The 18772-nt window shown below is 41.3% G+C and overlaps 1 protein-coding gene across 2 annotated transcripts in view; it reads left to right on the plus strand.

Moving 5' to 3' along the window:
* Window positions 1-1250: 1250 nt before the first annotated feature.
* Window positions 1251-18772, plus strand: part of LOC114050203 (dual specificity protein phosphatase 10) — a 48793-nt gene continuing 31271 nt past the window's right edge. Inside the window, exons 1-2 of one of the 2 annotated variants that reach the window (XM_027871838.1) lie at window positions 1251-2264; window positions 4570-5420. In XM_027871838.1, coding sequence (XP_027727639.1) covers window positions 4613-5420 — 808 coding nt within the window. In that variant the 5' untranslated portion in view covers window positions 1251-2264; window positions 4570-4612. The other variant, XM_027871839.1, reaches the window with a different exon arrangement.

Consider the following 18772-nt stretch of genomic DNA (forward strand, 5'->3'; position numbering starts at 1 on the left):
AGAATGCTGAAAGGACCAACCTTTAAGAGTATCTGCAGCTGGCCCCTGGTTACAATGTGGTATCTTCTGATTTAAGGTATGCACTTAAGGCAATTACGTGAGTATAACTGCCACTGAGGAATATTATTTGGCTCTGACACTTAACCATAACTCCACATACCAAACCATTCAAATGACTCCCATTGTATTTCTCCACTGCAATTATTTTATTTTTCTCGACCTGCTTCTAGGTAGGATAAACATCTCATTTCTTGGGGTATTTTTATGGCACTGAAACTTTTTTGAGCCTCCACCCTTCCTTTCAGGCTTCTGGGCACCTATCCTACCATCTTTCTGGGTTGGTTTAAAGAAAGTCTCTTCGGCCCATCTACATCCCTCAATGCCTGGGCTGTCTGAAGATGATCTCATTTTCCTCGGAAGCTCTCGGAATATAGAAGTTTTATTAATTGGGACGGAAGACTCCAGCAACGCAAGGGTCCGTGGGCCAAATTCAGTTCTATTAATTACATTCTGGCTCCGCTTCTTTTCCCCTTGGTTCACATGCCGCTCTGGTTTTTCCTTTTTCCTTTCGCCAGGGGTCTTTCGGGGTGACTGTACCACCTTAAAACAGAAGCCACCCCCCTTGAAGTTACTGCACTGGGAGGGGAGGTAAGGGGGTACAGACGCACAGAACCGTCGGGTGCGTCTAGACAAATTTCCACGTTCCCCAAAGCCCAAGATTCGAGATGGGGCCCTCGTTCTGGGAGGAAGAACTGATGGGCACCTGCAAAGCCAAAGATGTCGGGGCTCCTTCGGTGTGTATCTTAGAAAACCAATTGTCACCGGTGTGCTCAACCAGGCACCCGGAGCTTGTACCCAGCAACGCCCCGGGGAAACGCAACGGCTCCAAAGGCAGCCATCGCCCACTCTCCCATTTTTGGACTTTTTTTTACCTGAAGAATGCCGCGCTCTGGACTTGGCCCAGCGTCGTGGCTCTAGCTCCTCCAGTGGCAGCGGGGACGGTGGGGGTGTGACCGGGGAACTAGTAGGCAAATCTTGGAGAATAGGTTGTCTGGTTTTAGTGCCGTGAGACTCTTTCTTCGATCTTCGGGCGCCAGCTGCAGTTGTCGCTTCGATACATGCACTGTTGGTAGTTGAAAGTACTGTAGTCTTGGGGGAAGAGGCATTAGGCAAAGCTGAGCGGGGCTCGGACTCTGGCCAACACAGGATGCTGAGTGATGCTTGTGCTGAACTCTCAGGGATTGGACAAGTGGAAACTTCTCATCTTTTGCCAGACTGCCGGAGAGGGAGCCAGTGGAAGAAGTAGCGGACTTAGTATCTGCCCGATAGCCTTTCCTCAAGAGGAGAGACGCTGCCGAATCTGCAGGCTCTTTGCTCCTCAAGTGACCAGCTCCGAGATACTGAGGGTGGGAGAGGCGGAAAGAAAATCCACCCCTGGGGCTTAGCTTCTTAGAGTCGTCCGCAAATATAATCTGAGCTGAAGGGGCAGCGACTAGGTTCACAGGGTTTTTAAATCCATCTCGAGTCCTGAGGACTGGCGTGATTCCCCTAGTTTTGGCTAGGAAACCTCACAGTCTTGAGTAAAACCAGGGACTTAGAGCCTCCTTCAATCCGGGAAGGCGAGTCTTTTCTCCTCTTAAGCATTCAGAAAGTTACTCATTTGTGGACTTTTTTTTTTTACCATTTCTTTTAGATTAAAAGAAAACGGAAATTTTAACGTTGGTATCGTCTCTGCCAGAGGGAAGGAGGGGCCTTTTCAAGTGGAAAGAGACATTTAGCCCAAGTGGAAAGTACAGTCCATTGACAATTCAGCCCAAGAACGGGTTAACTGCCTCCTACTGGTTCAGTTTACATGTAAATAGAGAGCAGCTGCTCCTCTCCAGCTCCGGCAGGCTCTTTTAAGGTTTTGATTGGCTGCCAATGACATCACCGCCCGTGTTACAACATAGAGGACCCGAAGCAGCGTCGGATGAACCCTCCTTAAAGAGACAGGGCCACGCCCCCGACCCCGCCCCCTCTCGACACCCATTGGCTGCTGGCTGCTGTGAGGTGGCATTTGGGTTTCACCTAGAGCCTATTGGCCCAGACCGTTATCCGTCTGAGCTTGGCCCGCCTCCTACGAACCTTACATTTACAGTGTAGCAAAAGAGAAAGTAACTATGTTGCAGCTGGAGATCAATGAAGCTAAGTGAATGGGGGTTTAATGTACGAATCGATAGCTACAGTGAAGCGCCAAATGGTGGAGGGATACACTTATTTATGAAGTAAGTGGAAGTCTCCGCCTACACGCCTAGAAGGAGAGAAGAGAAGTGGAGGTGTGGGTTAGAGATGTGTTTGTGTGTGTGCGATGCAATACTCTCCTTTTTGGGGGGAAAACAAGGTAAGGTTAGAGGGCTTTGGGCTGGTGGCTACGTTACTCTGTGCGCTTCCACTCTTATGCGGTCCACTTGGGTTTGGGAGAAGAAAACCGAGGTTTGTTGGGGGCTTTGCGGCAGCTCTAAGCGTCTAAGGAGCGCGGGTTCCTCTGAGGTGTGTGAGTGATTGGGGGGTGCAGGGACTGTAGTATGTTGAGTGGAGGGGAAGGCGCTGTTTAAAAAATCATCTAATCACTTCATTTCCATTCTAGCCCCTTTCTGGCTCTGACTATAGTGGAATGGGATGGGGAAGCTTCCTCATACACCTTTAGTAGATTTGGAGTGCTAGACTTCATGGTTTCATGGAAAATATATACGACCCTCTGCTGCAGAAATGCAGATATCTTTGATATACTATGTACGTGTATGAGATGCCCCGTGCATCCACGCACTATATGCGAATGTAAGGAGTAGGGGTGTGTGTGTGTGTGCGTGTGTGTGCGTGTGTGTGTATGTATGTATGTATGTGTGTGTATGTGTACACATTTATTCTGTCTTTCTAGAAAGGAAGTCTATTGATGCCTGGACAAATTTTGTCAGCTAATACAATACTTTTATGCTTCCTGATGACATGAAACAGTTCTATTGCATTCTGAAATAGTACTCATTTTTCAAATACACCATAGGGGAGTAGGGGGAGTGTGAATCCTTTGCTGACATCTAAAGGTGGGTAAAGGAAATCTTAATCAGAGTCTGTATAAGATACTGTCTGTGGTGTCTGTGTGTGCGTGTGTGTGTGTATACATGCTTTGATTTGGCACAGTGACATTTCGTTTTTCTTTATAAGAATTCTGATAATTGTACATAAGATGACATTTCTACACTATAAACACGTTTTAAAGTTCATTTTGGTGAGCCTTTTTGGGGTTTGGCTTCTTTTCCATGTGTGTGCCTTAATAAAGGGGGAGAGAATAAGTCCATCTGGGTTGTACAGAGCTGATGTTCCATCAAACAGGAAGGACCCTGGTTCTTTGCAGACACACTCCTGTGTGTCTTCAAAGCAGAGCCAATTTCACTAACATATAACTGCTGTTTTTTTTTTAAATTTTTTTCAAAATTAGGTAATCTTTATAGAAGATCTTTAGATGATCTAAAGTTCAAAAAATATGAATAGATAGTGGTAAGATATAATGTTTACTACTAAGGCTTGCTACATTCTGGTCTACTGCTGAGCTTACAGAGGCATCTCCTTTGTGTATGGGGGTTGGGGTTGGAGGACGGCAGGCAGAGGAGAAGAGGAGGAACTGAAGAAGGAACCAAGGGGGCTGGTTGAGAACAGGGGAACTAGGGGGTGATGGATCCAGCAGGGTTAGGATTTGCAGGCCTGACTTTGGGGCTTTGTTTTAGTGCCACACTAGTCTAGTGGTAGTGAAAAGTAGAAAAATCAGATTAATATTCAGACAAGTGATAGAAAGAAACATGTTACTTACTATACTGTGCTTTTTTTTCAGTAGTACCATATGTAGTACATATGGCAGTTTTGGATTATTAAGTATATGTGTTAGTAAGAGGGCTTCTCTTAGGCTTCTTTCATTTTGACTTGAAGAAAGTTGACAAGCCTATTCAGATCTACCTAGTGGTGTCTCCCTATCTTCTATGCCAGTGATTTTGATAATCTTTTCTCTTCCTTTGCAGTGGGCAAAGGAAATAAATGAGAGTTTGCAATAGTAGGCAGCTATATTTCTCAGACAGTTCAAGTATACTTCTGCCTCCCAGAGGAGGGCAGAGATTAGATAACCTCAGGAGATTCCATCTAGCCCTCCAATTTGGTGATTCTTTGTGCTTTTAAAATTCCTACTCTTGGATTCAAATTTTTTTAAAAATTTTATTTTTGGTAGCCTAAATCCTGAAAGGTAGATTTCATTTCTATTTGCATGGGCTATATATACTTGCCCTTAAGGGTGGGATGTCAGAGTAGGCTTGGACCGATTTGTTTTGCATCCTCTTTGCATGCATGTGAAGTTGCTGAACTCTTTGGGACTTGCATGGTAAAAGGCACTGAGGGTGACTTTCCCCAAGAAGGATATAATGGCAAGTCTCCTTCCTCAGACTGAGGCATAGAATGCATCAGACTGAGGCATAGAATGCAACAGCCTGCATTTGTGACCTCTTTTGTGTCATGTGACTTTTCTTTTTTTTTCCCCCTTCTTTGCAGACTATCTTGAGTTCTTCTTGAATTGCCAGTTTTCAGCCTCCTCATGCCTCCATCTCCTTTAGACGACAGGGTAGTAGTGGCACTATCTAGGCCAGTCCGACCTCAGGATCTCAACCTTTGTTTAGACTCTAGCTACCTTGAATCTGCCTCTTCTATCAGTGATAACCACGTAGCCGTGATTGCCACCACCGTTGTGTCTCTAAAGGCTGCGAATCTGACGTATATGCCCTCATCCACCTGCTCTGCCCGCTCCCTGAATTGTGGATGCAGCAGTGCCAGCTGCTGCACTGTGGCAACTTACGACAAGGACAATCAGGCCCAGACCCAAGCCATTGCTGCCGGCACTTCCACCAACATAGGAACCTCTACTGTCTGTCCTGCCAACCAGATGGTCAACAACAATGAAAATCTTGGCTCTTTAAGTCCATCAGGTGGGGTGAGCAGCCCCATGTTGGGGACCCCCAAGCCACTAGCCAGCATCAAAATAATCTACCCCAATGACTTGGCAAAGAAGATGACCAAATGTAGTAAAACTCACCAACAGAGCCAGGGTCCTGTCATCATTGACTGCAGACCATTCATGGAATACAATAAGAGCCACATCCAGGGGGCTGTCCATATTAACTGTTCTGATAAAATCAGCAGGAGAAGATTGCAGCAAGGCAAGATCACAGTCTTGGACTTGATCTCCTGCAGGGAAGGCAAGGACTCTTTCAAGAGGATCTTTTCCAAAGAAATCATAGTTTATGATGAGAACACCAATGAACCCAGCCGGGTGATGCCTTCACAACCACTTCACATAGTCCTAGAGTCACTGAAGAGAGAAGGCAAAGAGCCTCTGGTTTTGAAAGGTACTTGACCTCTTCCCTACCTCTCACCCTTAACCTGTTCCTTTTGGGAATCTGCTGTGTATTTGCTTTTGTTTTGTTTTATTTTTTTTTTCCTTTTGGATTTAACACCAGTTCTCTCCCTCTCCATGAAAACCCAATACTCTCAAATCTTGCTGCCTTCTTTACCTTCCTTCCTCCAGGAGTACTTAATTGAAATCCAGGGGCCTTGGTTTCTGGTTTCAACTCTGCTACTAGCTAGTTGTATGATTTGGGGAGGGGCGTTACTTAGCACCTCTGAGCTTCAGTTTCTGTATCTGCGAAACGGACATCTTAATGACAACCCTGTTTACTTTGCTAAAGGTGGTTATGAGGATAAAATGAACAAATGTACGTGAAAACACTTACAAACTAGAAAGTGAAATCCTGATGTAAGGTGCAGGGAGTGGTGGGGGTATTATTATGAGGATCTTCTTATCGTTTCTGACGTGTTATTGGAGATGGAGCTAGAGGAGGAGGGAATTGACAACACCAACAATAAAGCAGTGTCAAGTTTTGAAACAGACACCTTTGTCTGAGGGATGGTCGTCTCCCCATCACTTCCCCACCTCAATATGTTTTATCAGCTTTGGAAAGAATGGTTTAAGCATAAGACAGCTTTTGAGCTTTTCCCTATGTGTCATTGTAGCCTGGAAAAGCTCCTTTACAGATAATTTTTTAAAATATGCCTATATCTTTACTAAAGCTTTGAAGGGATAATAAGTCTTCTTACAATAATGATTGTGTCTTATCTTAGTTCTTTCCTAGATGTGAAAAAGCGGGTTGTCTTTCCATAGCACCCCTTAGCTCATTGCTGGAAAGGCAAGAAGGAGGTCCCCGGAGCTGTTCACCATCTGGGCAGTATTGTTTCCCACAAGGACAATTCCAGTGTCCCATCACACCTTGCTTTAGATTACTTTGAGGCAAAGCGAAAAAGCTTCCCGTTTGCCCCTAAGACTGTCAGATATCCTCCCAATTGCTTTCACTTCCAAGTCGGCACTTGGATGATACTTAAATTAAACTTAATCTCCTTTGTGTCACTCTGTGTCCTTGTTGCACTCTGTACCCTTCTTTTTCTACCTTGCCCACGGAGGAAAAGATATAGTGTTCCTGCCCCTCTTCAGTTGAATGTTGATGGACTTTAGGGCTCTGACCTAAAACCAGCCTCTAGAAATATATCGTGGGTGGGTCTATTCATTGGGTGATCTGCTTATGCAAATTACCAGTACTCATTTTGCTAGAGCAAATTGGGTCTTTTTTGCATGTCTAGTTGGATGTAGTTTCTCATTTGCCATTCTCTTCAATTTCCATTCCTACCTCCATATATCTTCTATTAACTGGAAAAAATAAAGTTCCTTCTTTTTTCCCCAGTTATTCTCCTTCTCACCCCATCCCACTCCCAACCCCCCTAGTTTACTCTCATTGCATGTAGCCACCTGGAAAGTTCCATTCTTATTAGATCTAGTAGGCTATGATGGGAATGAATAAAAGAGATGTTTTTCACAATGATGCTGTGGGGCTAAAATGTCTACTCTGATGTCATGGGCTATAAATATGTTCATTTTTGAATTTGTCTCATGACATGTCTTAATATATTTGTGTATATATGTGTATTATACATATATATACACCACATACATGCATATATATGATGTAATATATGTAATATAATATATATTATATATAATGTTATATATGTTATGCATACACACACACACACACACACACACACACACACTTTTAGGTAGTGGAGGGACTTCTTCAACAGTTTTCCGGTGTCTTTGGGGAGGGAAGAGAAAGGAAGACAACAGAGCCATCATCTGCCTAATGATCTTCTCTTTTTTCTTCTGTAGGCTAGGCTCTTAAGCATGTCTGTTTGGGCATTCTTAAGGGAATGGAAGGGAATAAATGAACCAAATTCTGATAACTCTTGGAACTGAATCATGGTGGTAATTAGGAAGAGTTGTAGAAACAGTCCTCTGGTCTGCAGTGAGCTGTAACTGGCTATGAATGTAGGTGATAAATCATTGGACAAAGAGTCCTTCTAGTGCAACCCAGGGGTTACCCCTATGTGTTATTGTCTATCTATGCTTCTGAGACACTGGGCAGCCTGGCCTTGCTCCTCAATGATGAGATAGTGACACTTCCTCAGCGGGGCGGGACCCATTGCTGACTTCACCACTGGGCGCCCTGGTTGGGTCCTGCTCAAGGCCAGACATTTTCAGATTAGCGAGAAGCAGCGACAGTCGGGCTTAGAAGATGTTCGCGGTAGAGGTTGGCTTATATGTGGCTTTTTCTTTAGATATCCTGTAGACTTGGGTTAAATCTATAGCACAGCAAGGGAAGGGATATTAGGAGCATTTTATCTTATTTTTTGATAGACAATATAAGGAAGATTATTACTTTCATTGACCTGGTCTGAAATGGGTTGATAATAAGACTAATCAAGGGAAAGAATTCATTTTGAAAATATTCACAGTTCTTTTTGAGATGTATGGAGTGGGTAAGAAATGGGTTTCTTTACATATCCTTGACACCAAAGAGAAGGTGGGAATTTCTTAAAATAACAGTCAATAACTTTACCTAGAGGTTCTCCTGAAGTGTCTTTGTTTGAGGTCAAGCATGTTAATTTGCCTTTGCTGTTCTACAGGGTTTGGATTTAGAAAAGTCAGCCCTTTGGTGGTCTAGGATTTTATTATGTAGAGTAGTAGTGGTGCCATTTTGAAGTAGGTAATTCTTCTTTTCTTTTTTTGGCAGAGTAGCTTGGGGGGGGTTGGGGTCAAGAAGTTAAGCATAGGGAGGGGGTTGGACGAGTTAAAATATACCATACGGTAGAATCTCTAAATCTTCTTTCATTTATTTTGAGAGATTTCTCTTGCTCTATGTAATCCAGTCTAATTTATGGCTGGCCCATCTGATCCTCAGTTTTATGTTTGTAAACACTGGTTGCTACCCTCACTGTCCAAGTTTTATGTCCCCCTGTTTCAGCGCCATGTTCTCCATTTTTGGCGCTGCCTGTCAAGTGAGAAGCTACTCTGTTACCATTTTAGTAAGGCAGTGTCAGGTTGGGAAGAAACTGATCAGAGAAGCTGGAGCCCCTGGGATTAGGTTACGTTCTAGTTTGCAGTCCCACTGGTTAGTGACCTATGTCTAAAACCATGTTTGATTCTCATCTTCTTCAGAGAGGCAAATGGCATCAGACATGGGCTTCTTTCCTACCTGGAGAGAATGATCAAAAGGAAAAAAGAAATGTATATACATATATATGTCTATATACATACACACATATATAAATATATGTATGTATAGAGATATATATGTGTATGGATATGTGTATTTATGTATGTATATAGATGTGTGTATATATATATAGAGAGAGAGAGAGAGAGAGAGAGAGAGTATATATAGAGACATAGAAAAAGAGAGAGAGAGAGAGAGAGAGGGAGAGAGAGAGAGTGAGAGAGTGCCTACTCAGCTCTTGTGAGAGCAGGAGATTTGGTTTAACTGAATCCTGGTGAAGGCATGAGAGGCTTGAGAAGGCAGAACTGGGTCTCTGTTAGCTATTTCTATGAATCTCCAAGGGTTAAATAAAGGAGTGAAGTCCACTTTTTTTTTTTTTTTAACAAAGCAGGATTCACAGGAACATCTGCCAACTTAAGGGGTAAAAAGCAATGCCTTCATTTTCCTTAAAAGAAAAAAAAGTCTGAAGAGTGGAAGCAGAGAATTTACTCATATCACTTTAAAAAAAAGTCTCTTTTTAAACTGAGGAACCCCCACTGTGGTTGGCAAGATATCAGGCATGCTAGAGAAATCTCCTGTCTTTAAGGAGAGTGGGAGGATTTGGAGCGATTTTTAAAAATGCCTGTTTGGAACAGCCCCCATCTTCCTCCTTGTACACTCAAATTGGGAATCGATTACTGCACTGCCTGACAGGCCTGTTAAGGGAGCTGATGAGTTTTGTTGGACTATGGAGATGAAAAGGGAAAGGTGGGGAGAGAGGTGTGAAAGAGAGCCCAGGAAGTTTGTACATGAAGGAATTCTATGAAACCTCTTTTTTTAGAAAACCTTCCATGATGTCTCCTGGGACATGAGTTACCTATGATGAGTGTTTCTACAGTAAAAAGAGGTACCAAAAAGAGAGCCTTCAAAAGACTTTTACAAATGTGGTGACCTCAAATGTATGGCTTTAGCCTATAAAGGAAGAAGTTACCATGAAAATATCCCAATTTTCCTGAATTTGGCTTGTTAGTGGCTCAAATACCACCTTGCTGCCTCATAAAGATGTTAGGAAGATTTAAAAACAAGAAACAAACAACAATTACAAAAAAAGGATAACAGAAAATACTCTTCCTTATGTAAAATTTCTTACTGTTAAAATTCTTATCTTAGTTTCCAGATGTGTTCTGAGCGTGCCAGTCTGATCTAACAGAAGTAAAGGAGGACAGCTAAAATACATCTGGCTCTTGTTCCAAAGGAGGGAAAATGCTTTGCTGGGGAGGGGTGTGTGTGTGTGTGTGTGTGTGTGTGTGTGTGTGTGTGTGTGTGTACATGAACTTGTTGCTATGACCTAAAAATAACTGAGTGACTGCTAACTAATTTAAGTAGCATACAGTTGGAGCTCCAAGTAATTACAAAAGCATGTTGGGCCAAGAGGCCTGAGTGATTTGGGCACATCTTAGAATTATTTATTTATAATGGGATTTGTAAAAAATGTGATTATAAATCCATCCAGCTGATGTCATGCGGCTAAATAATGAGAGTATATGGCTATACAGCTTTACTTTTCTGGCCCCTTGTCAGGCTGATGTAGTTTTGGTTTGTACTTTAGGAAAAATGTACATACACACACACACACACACACACACACATATACATATATTTGTAATCCAACTACAAAAGTTGGGGGAAGGGGTAATGAATTGAGAGCAGGGAGAGTGGGCACATGCTGCATCATGAAAGTTGAGAGAAATGAGAACTTTGCTTTAATTTGGACGATGAGGCAAGAGACCAGCCTGCCTTTTATTGGGAGGCATTTTCGGGGGGTGGGAAAGCTAGAATATATCCTGCTACTTGCTAAGTTACACCTTGTTGATGGTTATAGCATCTCTCAGTTTAAACTGACAAACTATCTCTGTTTTCTTCCTCTCAAGAATTGAGGAAGAAGCTGTTCCCTTTTAACCTTCCAGCCTTCTACACAATCATCCATCCCCTTAGGGCTACTTCTTTCCTAGGGAGATCCTGTCTTGTCATTTTAAGACCTTTGGAAGTGAGTTAATACCTCTTCTCCCAGCAACTCTAGTCAGTTTTGTAACTTTTTTTTTTTGGTACTTGATATATATTAAATCATAATTAAATACTGACTTCATTTGAAGAATTTTTTTTTTAACTTTTCTCCAGTATTGTTTTCACTCCAGATTGACTATGGGAAGAATCTATGTCCTGGCTTGATACCATTCTCTGCAAACCTTCATTAATCTCTGGGATTCTCACTTTCACTTATAAAAATTGGTGCCTTATCCAGATGTACATGAAAATTGGAATTTAATTGGAATTTGGATCTAACATTTCTCATTTTCTCCAGGAATTACTTGTTCCTTAGAGTGAAATAGTACTCTAATTGAGGCTGCTCATGTGTTTGTATGGGAGTCATGAAGAAAGGGAGAATGATTTGAAAGTGATTGAAAGGCAATGATAACTTACTTTTTAGTATTTTCTTTTCTTTCAAGTTTCAGATATTTGGAGCTGGGGTGCCTTTTGGTCCAGGGGAGAAGAATGGCCAGGCAACTACTATAGCCCCATCTCACTCCCTGTCTTCCTCTACAGGGTTGGAAATGTATTGGAGGTCTACAGACCTACATCTAAGCTAGGGAGGTAGGAGGAAGGCTAAGACACAGTGAGATAGATGGGTCACTGAGTAAACACTAGCTCTCCTCATTCCCCAGCCCCTGCTAATGGCAAATGGCCAGCTTTTGGTTTAGCTTAACTCATGGCCTGCCAGAACTGCTTCTGAAGGTAACAGCAAGTTGCTAATTCAAATAAGGGGGAAAAATTATCCAGGTAAAACAGCTCACGTGATTTTCTTCTCTGTGTATATAGGGTATATACAAGGAGAGGAAGATTTTGAGGAAAACATTACCAGGCTAGCGCAAGGACCTTTTGGTACTCTAGGCAGTCACAAAACAGGGAGGTCAAGCATAAGTTTTCCTTGATAATGAATTGCCTCCTTTGACAGGACCGAGCATGTGACTTCGGAGGGGAAGAAGTGGTTTATTAGCCTAGGGTAGATGAGAGGTTAGTGGCATTGCTTATCTTCTGTCAGTATCACACAGGTTTGTGAAGGTTGCTGGAGATAATTTCTTGAGTACAGTGTTTTATTTCACATAGAATTTGGTTATTGCCAACTAGGCAGCTTTTTTAAGGTTCTTTATATATGTGCTATTGTTTTTGGGTGGAAGTGGTTCTGGAACCCCAAAATGACATACAAGTGGGGAATATGATGGAATATTGATATATGGAAAGAGTTGCACTTTAGACCATTTACAGATACTGTACTCTGCATTGGCTGGGTCTCTTCAGGCCATTGCATTTTGTGATTTCCTAATTATTCACAGAGATTTGATGTATGAAGCATATTGGGAGTGGGGTAAGTATTTTAACCTTCTGGGAGGTCATCTCTACCATTTTATTCCTCACATTCTTGCCCCAGGAATGATGCTTAAAAGATTTGTGTGGTGAGGGGGGATGGTGGGTGTCAAAGGTGTGTTGCTGTTTGCATTTCATTACTCTTCAAGTCACAAGTAAAAAAACAGTAGAATCTAGACACATTCATTATTAATCAGCAGGGTTATTTGTAAATTACACCAGCAATTCACAATAGATCTGATCTCTGTCTGCAAGGATATTAAGTTTTTCATAGAATGAGCAGGAGCTATAAAATGTGTAAAAGATATGAACATAAATGCCTGACTGGTGCCCAAGGCATTTTGGTAAGACTTTCTCAATAGTGATGTTAAGATCAGGGAGTCCCCAAAGTTAGTTACTCTTACTCATTGACTAATTGCTCCACCAACCTACTTTAGAGCAGTTCACGTGATAGCTACTCTCCAAAGGTTCTACTCTTGGTCATCTTCCTCTCTTTTTCTGTCTCCTTTAGTCATTACATATGATGAAAATGACACCCAACTTTCTCTCTTTCCGTTTCCTTCTGTATGTGTCTGCTTCTTTCTCCATCTCTTGTCTGTTTTTGTCTTTGTCTGTCTCTTCTCCTCTTCTTTTCTTCCTCCCCGCTTTCCCGTCCTCTCTACTTGATTGACTCTCTCGAATTTCAAACCCAGCATATCCAAAACTGAACTTAACCTTCCCTCCCTTATGCTTCTCATTGATTACCTTATTTATGTTAAAGGAATCAACATTCTCCCAATTAACTACGCTTGAAACCTTTTCCACCTTTACTTTCCACATCCTTTTCATTGATATGACCATTTCATTTTACTACAACACATCTACCACATAGCATCAAGATAAAAGTAACTAGGATCAATCATATTGATCAGCAAAGCATTTATTAGGCACCAACTCTTTGCCAGGTACTGTTCAAGGTGCTGGGACTACAAATACAAATAATGAGACAATACCTTCTTGCAAGGAGTTTATATTCTAATAGAAGAGACAAAACAAGCATACAGAGGTATATGGAGAATAAATATAAAGAGAATAAAGTTTTTCAATTCAAGGTAGTTTAAAAGGGAAGGTACTAGCAGTTGAGGGGATTGGGAAAGGCTTCATGTTGAAGGTATTTTGGAGGACTAGACACCTTGCTATCTAGGGATGATATCATGAAGAAATGGAGACTTTATCCTGGATGATGAATTGGGATGGGGAGAGTAACCACATGATTCTCAGCTTGATGAATTGTCACATAGAAGTGGATTGTTCTCCTTGGGTCCAGAGGACAGAGCTGGGAGCAATGGATGGAAGCTGTTGAGATGCAGATTGAGGTTCCATGTAAATATAAACTTTCTAAGAATTTGAGCTTTCCCTAAGTGGAATGGATTTCCTTGGACAATAGTACATTTCCCTCTTGTCAGAGGTCTTCAGACCTTGCTTGGAGGACCCTCCCCTCTTGGTGATATTGTGAAAGGAAATTTTGTTCAGATACAAGTTGAACCAGCAGATTTTGGAGTTTTCTTTCAACTCTTTAACATTCTTATCTTCTCTTTTTTATTCCCATTGCTATCAACCTTGTCCATCTATTAGTAGTCCAACAATTACCTGGACTAATTGAAAATAGTTCCTTTAAGTTAACTCCCCGTGCCATATTTCTTCCTCCCCTAATCCATTCTTGGCTTTAATCACCTTAAAAGTATAGTGACATTGGTGATTTCACTTCATACTCAAAGCCTTTCAATGGTTTCCAATCACCTGGTGAAAATAGTCTGAACTTTTAGAAGTGGCATTTAAGAGCAACCCTGTACAATCTGGTACCAGCCTGCTTTTTACAACCTTATCTTATGCTTCTCCTGTTCACATAGTCTATGGTCCTGTCATATTGAATTGTACATTTCATAGAGGAGGATTCACACTGTTCTCTGTATTTAGAATGTATTCTTTTCTTCACACCAGTCTCTGGCAATTTTAATCCTGAACATCCTTTTTAGACCCAGTTCAAATGCTACCTCTTTCATGAAGCCTTTTCTGAATTTGCTCCCCTTCCTACTAGTTGGACATTGTATCTTCCCATTCTATGGAACATGCTTATCACATTCTATTTTGTAGCAGTTATTCGTGTGCACATCTTATTCATAGTACTAGATAAGTTCCCTGAGGGCAGGGCCTATGTCTTACTTATCTCTAGTACCTTGTTTTAGATAGAGTCTCATGCTGCTTAAACATTTTTGAGTTGAATTAGAGTTGGTTGACCCTCCCTTTTCAGTTCTGAATTTTAACTTGGGTCACTTTTTTCGTTGGAATGTCAGTGACCTGTTATACTTCTTCCTTGGAGACCCACAATCAAAAGATCTCATCGTGTTCCTGTTTGCTTTCTCTTTCTTTCTTTCTTTCTTTTTTTTTTTTTTGTTCCCCCTAGCATTGAGTGTATAGTGATCTTATTTAAGAAATGGGTCGTGACCTGGATATGATGTTGTCCTCTGAGGTTCATGTTTGCATAGAGTTTTTATCTTCCCTTTTAAGAAGCATGTCCTTATTCTGTGCTCATACCTTCAAAAATTAATACATTTTTTCTTTACTGGGCATTGTACTAAATTAAAAAACTTCAGGTGGTTTTGAAGTTAAAGGCTTATCTCTGGTCAAGAAAGAGTTATCAACAAGTCTCTTCTGTTGTATGATGAAAGCTTATTATTTGGACTCACTCAGAATTTTTGATCATTCATCACAGACCATCTGTGAGAGGAGGTTTTGTTAAGCAACATTTGTGTGAACATGATTACAGAGACAAGGGCTAGGTGGTTACTAAGCAAGATTAAAAAAAAAAACAAACCTGTTACTAGCCTTATTTATATTTAATGTTCTAATTATAGGTGACTTTTGATCTCAGGGAAACGGCCATAGGGTGGAAAGAGCATACTGGCTCTGGAGTCAGAGGATTCTAATTTAAATTCTGCCTCTGATATTGATTACTCGTTTGACCTTGGGCAAGTCACTTAATGTCCTTTGTCCTCAGTTTTCCTCATTTGTAAAATGAAGGTGTTGAACATGATGGTCTCTGAAATCATTTCATGATTTAACTTGCTATTAATTTTAAAAGTAATGGAGAAATGTAATAGAATTGCCATCATCTTCATTTTAAAATCTTCTCCACTCTTATTACTTGCATTTGCTTTTTTCTTCCATCTCCAAGACAACTCTGAATTAGTGCAGTTTTAATCTACTCGTTCACTTTTTTACTGTTGGGGATTCTAATCAATACATTTTCTTCCCATCGTCTGTCATTAGATTTCTACAGGTGTCTGACAGCCTTCCTTAATCTAGAGTCCACGAGAAGGTTCTTACCATCATTCTTTCATGTCTGCATCATCTTTCATTACTTAGAACTTGGCAAACCAAGTCACCGTTTGCTCGCAATGGGGAATTTGTTTATCCTTTTTAAAGGAAAGGATCTTTGAGTCTATATCTCAGTTAAAGAAATATGTGTATGCCTTGCATTATTATAGATAAAAGCTATCCCTCTGTGATATGTTTCTGACAATGTGGGTGGGCCCTGAGGAGTGGTCAAAAGGTCTGCATTTATTTTGCAGGGCTTTAATTATTACATTTATGGTAAAGCTCAGGAAACTTCAAAAACCTGAATTTAGGAGACAGAGCCTGCCCCCCCCCCAAATCTTTTAAAACTGTGCATTATTTTGCTCTTTGTTTATTTGTTTTGCTCATCTTAGATCTGGACTTGGATGGGACTTGGGAAGTTATCTAGTCCAATCCCTTCAGCTCACAGATGGGGATATTGTTATAGGTAGTAAGTAGCAAAGCAAGACTTTGAACCCAGGTCCTCTGCTTCTAAATCCAGGTCTTTTTCCAACAGACCACACCAATCCCCTATTCAGTCCTATTAACTCTAGTTTTAAATATACCTACTTGGCATCTAAAACTATTAACAACCTGTTCCCATCCTACCTATCCAGTATTATTAAATACTCTCATCCTTCATATACACTATGGTCTAGCCAAAGTGACTTCCTTACTGTCCTCACACATGACCCTTTCTCTCCCATCTCTGTGCCTTGGCATGGGTTGTCCTGAATTTTTCTGATTTTTCCCTTCCCACCCACAAGGAGCTAGTATCTTTCACCAAAATTATATATTTTAGCAATTTTACATGTACCCATGTGCACACATGTCTTGTAATTGTTTGCAGGGCAAGAATTGTTTTTTTTTTTTCTTTTTGTACGCTCACCACCTAGCACAGTACTTCACACACAGTAGACACTTAATACTTATAGATTGTCCTATTTCATGTCCCCACCAGCCCCGTGAAGATAGGCACAGGTGTTATAGCTATTATTACAAACCTTTTCCCCAACGTACGTCTTTTACAGTTGTTAGACTTTCCTATGGTCACACAACTAATACACGACAGTCCCAATTAATAAATTAAATATCTCCTTCTATAATTTGAGTTCATATTATTTTATACCACAGAGTGAAGAAAACAGTCATCATTTTATTTTGTAAGTTTGGATTCTTTTTCTTCTTCTTTTTTTTTTTTCCCTGGGCATTTGGGGTTAAGTGACTTGCCCAGGGTCACATAGCTAATAAGTGTCAAGTGTCTGAGGCCAGATTTGAACTCAGGTCTTCCTGACTCCAGGGCCAGTGCTCTATTAACTGTGCCACCTAGCTACCTCTAAGTTTGGGTTCTCCGATGAGTCTCTTATCTCATTGACATGAGCACTCTGTCCGATGAGAGGCTAAAGCTTCTCTATGCCCTCTCATCCTGTGTGATTTGTTATCAACATACTTCTATAAATCCCTCAATATATGGTAGGTCCTCCTCAGGGTCATATAATCTTAGAACCTCAGAGGTTACCTAGTATAACCTTTTACCTGGACAATGGCAGGTCCTCCTCAGGGTCATATAATCTTAGAACCTCAGAGGTCACCTAGTATAACCTTTTACCTGAACAAGGATCTTCTCTATCATATATGCCTGACTTGGTAACCTAGCTTTTATTTGAAGATTTCTTTTAAAATGTCTTGGATACTAGTAAAGTTACTTTGCGGAAGATATCCCTGAATCCTTTCCCGCGTACACATACTTCCTTTGGCAACATGATTCTTTATTTTCTACTCATGAGTTCTTCAGCCTCATTGGCGCTGGAATCTATTGCTCTGACAAACTATGTCATTTGTTGCTATGGGCAGACCTAGGCCATAAGCAGGAGATATGGAAGAAAGAAAAGGAGAGAGGTGGGCAGTTGAGAGATGGTAAAGGACACACAGGGAGGAGAGTGGTGAAATTTTGTTGTTCGGTCATTTTTCAGTTGTGTCTGACTCTTCATGACCCCCTTTGGCATTTTCTTGGCAAAGACACTGGAGTGGTTTGCCATTTCCTTCTCCAGTTCACTTTACAGATGAGGAAACTGAGGCAGCAAACAGAGTTAAGTGACTTGCCCAGGGCAGTGCAGCCAATAAGTGTGAGAGACCAGATTTGAACTCAGGAAGATGAGTCTTCCTGACTCTAGGCCCAGCATTCCATCCCCTGAGCTACCTAGCTGCCCAGTGGCGGAATGCTAACAATATTGCCTCCAGTGCTACAGTTGGCTGTTCCAATTTGAATTATCCTTGTGGGTTTCATTATCACAGTAAATTTATTTATTGTCATTATTCACTACAATTTCTCAATGTCAGTTGAACAAAGATTCGTTGAACACTGGTTTCATGCAAAGAACTCTTTTAGACATTGGGAATAAGAAAGATGGACAGAAAACAGGTCTTGCTGTCAAGGAGCTTACATTGGTTGTGGTGGGGAAAGAGATGCATACAAATTACCATCATGTAAGGAATTGCAAAGGAGAGGCCAAGGAAAAGTGCTATGAAAAACGTTCAGGACAAAGAGTTTACTGGAAGCCTTCATGAAAGAGAAGGCAATGATGGTGGGCGTTCAAGAAGCTAGGGATTTTTTACAGGCAGAATAGGGACCAGTAGCAGGGAAATACAATCTTGGCATGGTTAGGGTTAAGGGAGAGTGTGTGTGTGTGTGTGTGTGTGTGTGTGTGTGTGTGTGTGTGTTTAGATTGAGCCAAGGCTCCGTGACACTTGAAGACAGGTTGATAAGGAAGGAAGAATTTCCAGTTTAAGTGACTGGAACATAGAGTATATGTTAGGGAGTAGCGTGTTAAGGCTTGAAAGGTGGGTTGAATTGTGGGGGGCCTTGAATTGTTAGGACCCCAGGAATTTTGTTCAGGAGTCAATGGAGAGCCAAAGAAAGTTTTGGATTTGAGGATCGACACAATTAAAGTAGTGTAGTAAGAAAATTACTCTGGCAGCAAAGTGAAGAAGAGATTAGAGAGAGATTACCTGGATTCTTTGGCACTATCTGAAGCAGTGGGAACTGCAATGGAGAGTATCCTCAGTGGTATGGGAAAGGCATGTCTTACTTAAACTTTGTATCTCCCCTAGTGCGTTTGTCACAGTGCTCTACACATAGGTGTTTAATAATAAATGTTTTAGTGGAAAGGCCATAGAAAACCTAGACACAATATAAAAGAGCCTCTGTGGTGCTACAGGAACAATACTGGATTTAAAGGTGGAGAAGCTGGCTTTGAATCTTGGCTCTGGTTTTTTCTTTCTTTCTTTCTTTCTTTCTTTCTTTCTTTCTTTCTTTCTTT

Source organism: Vombatus ursinus, unplaced genomic scaffold (genome assembly GCF_900497805.2).
Source record: "Vombatus ursinus unplaced genomic scaffold, bare-nosed wombat genome assembly UNPS02014798.1, whole genome shotgun sequence".
NCBI classification, from domain to species: domain Eukaryota; kingdom Metazoa; phylum Chordata; class Mammalia; order Diprotodontia; family Vombatidae; genus Vombatus; species Vombatus ursinus.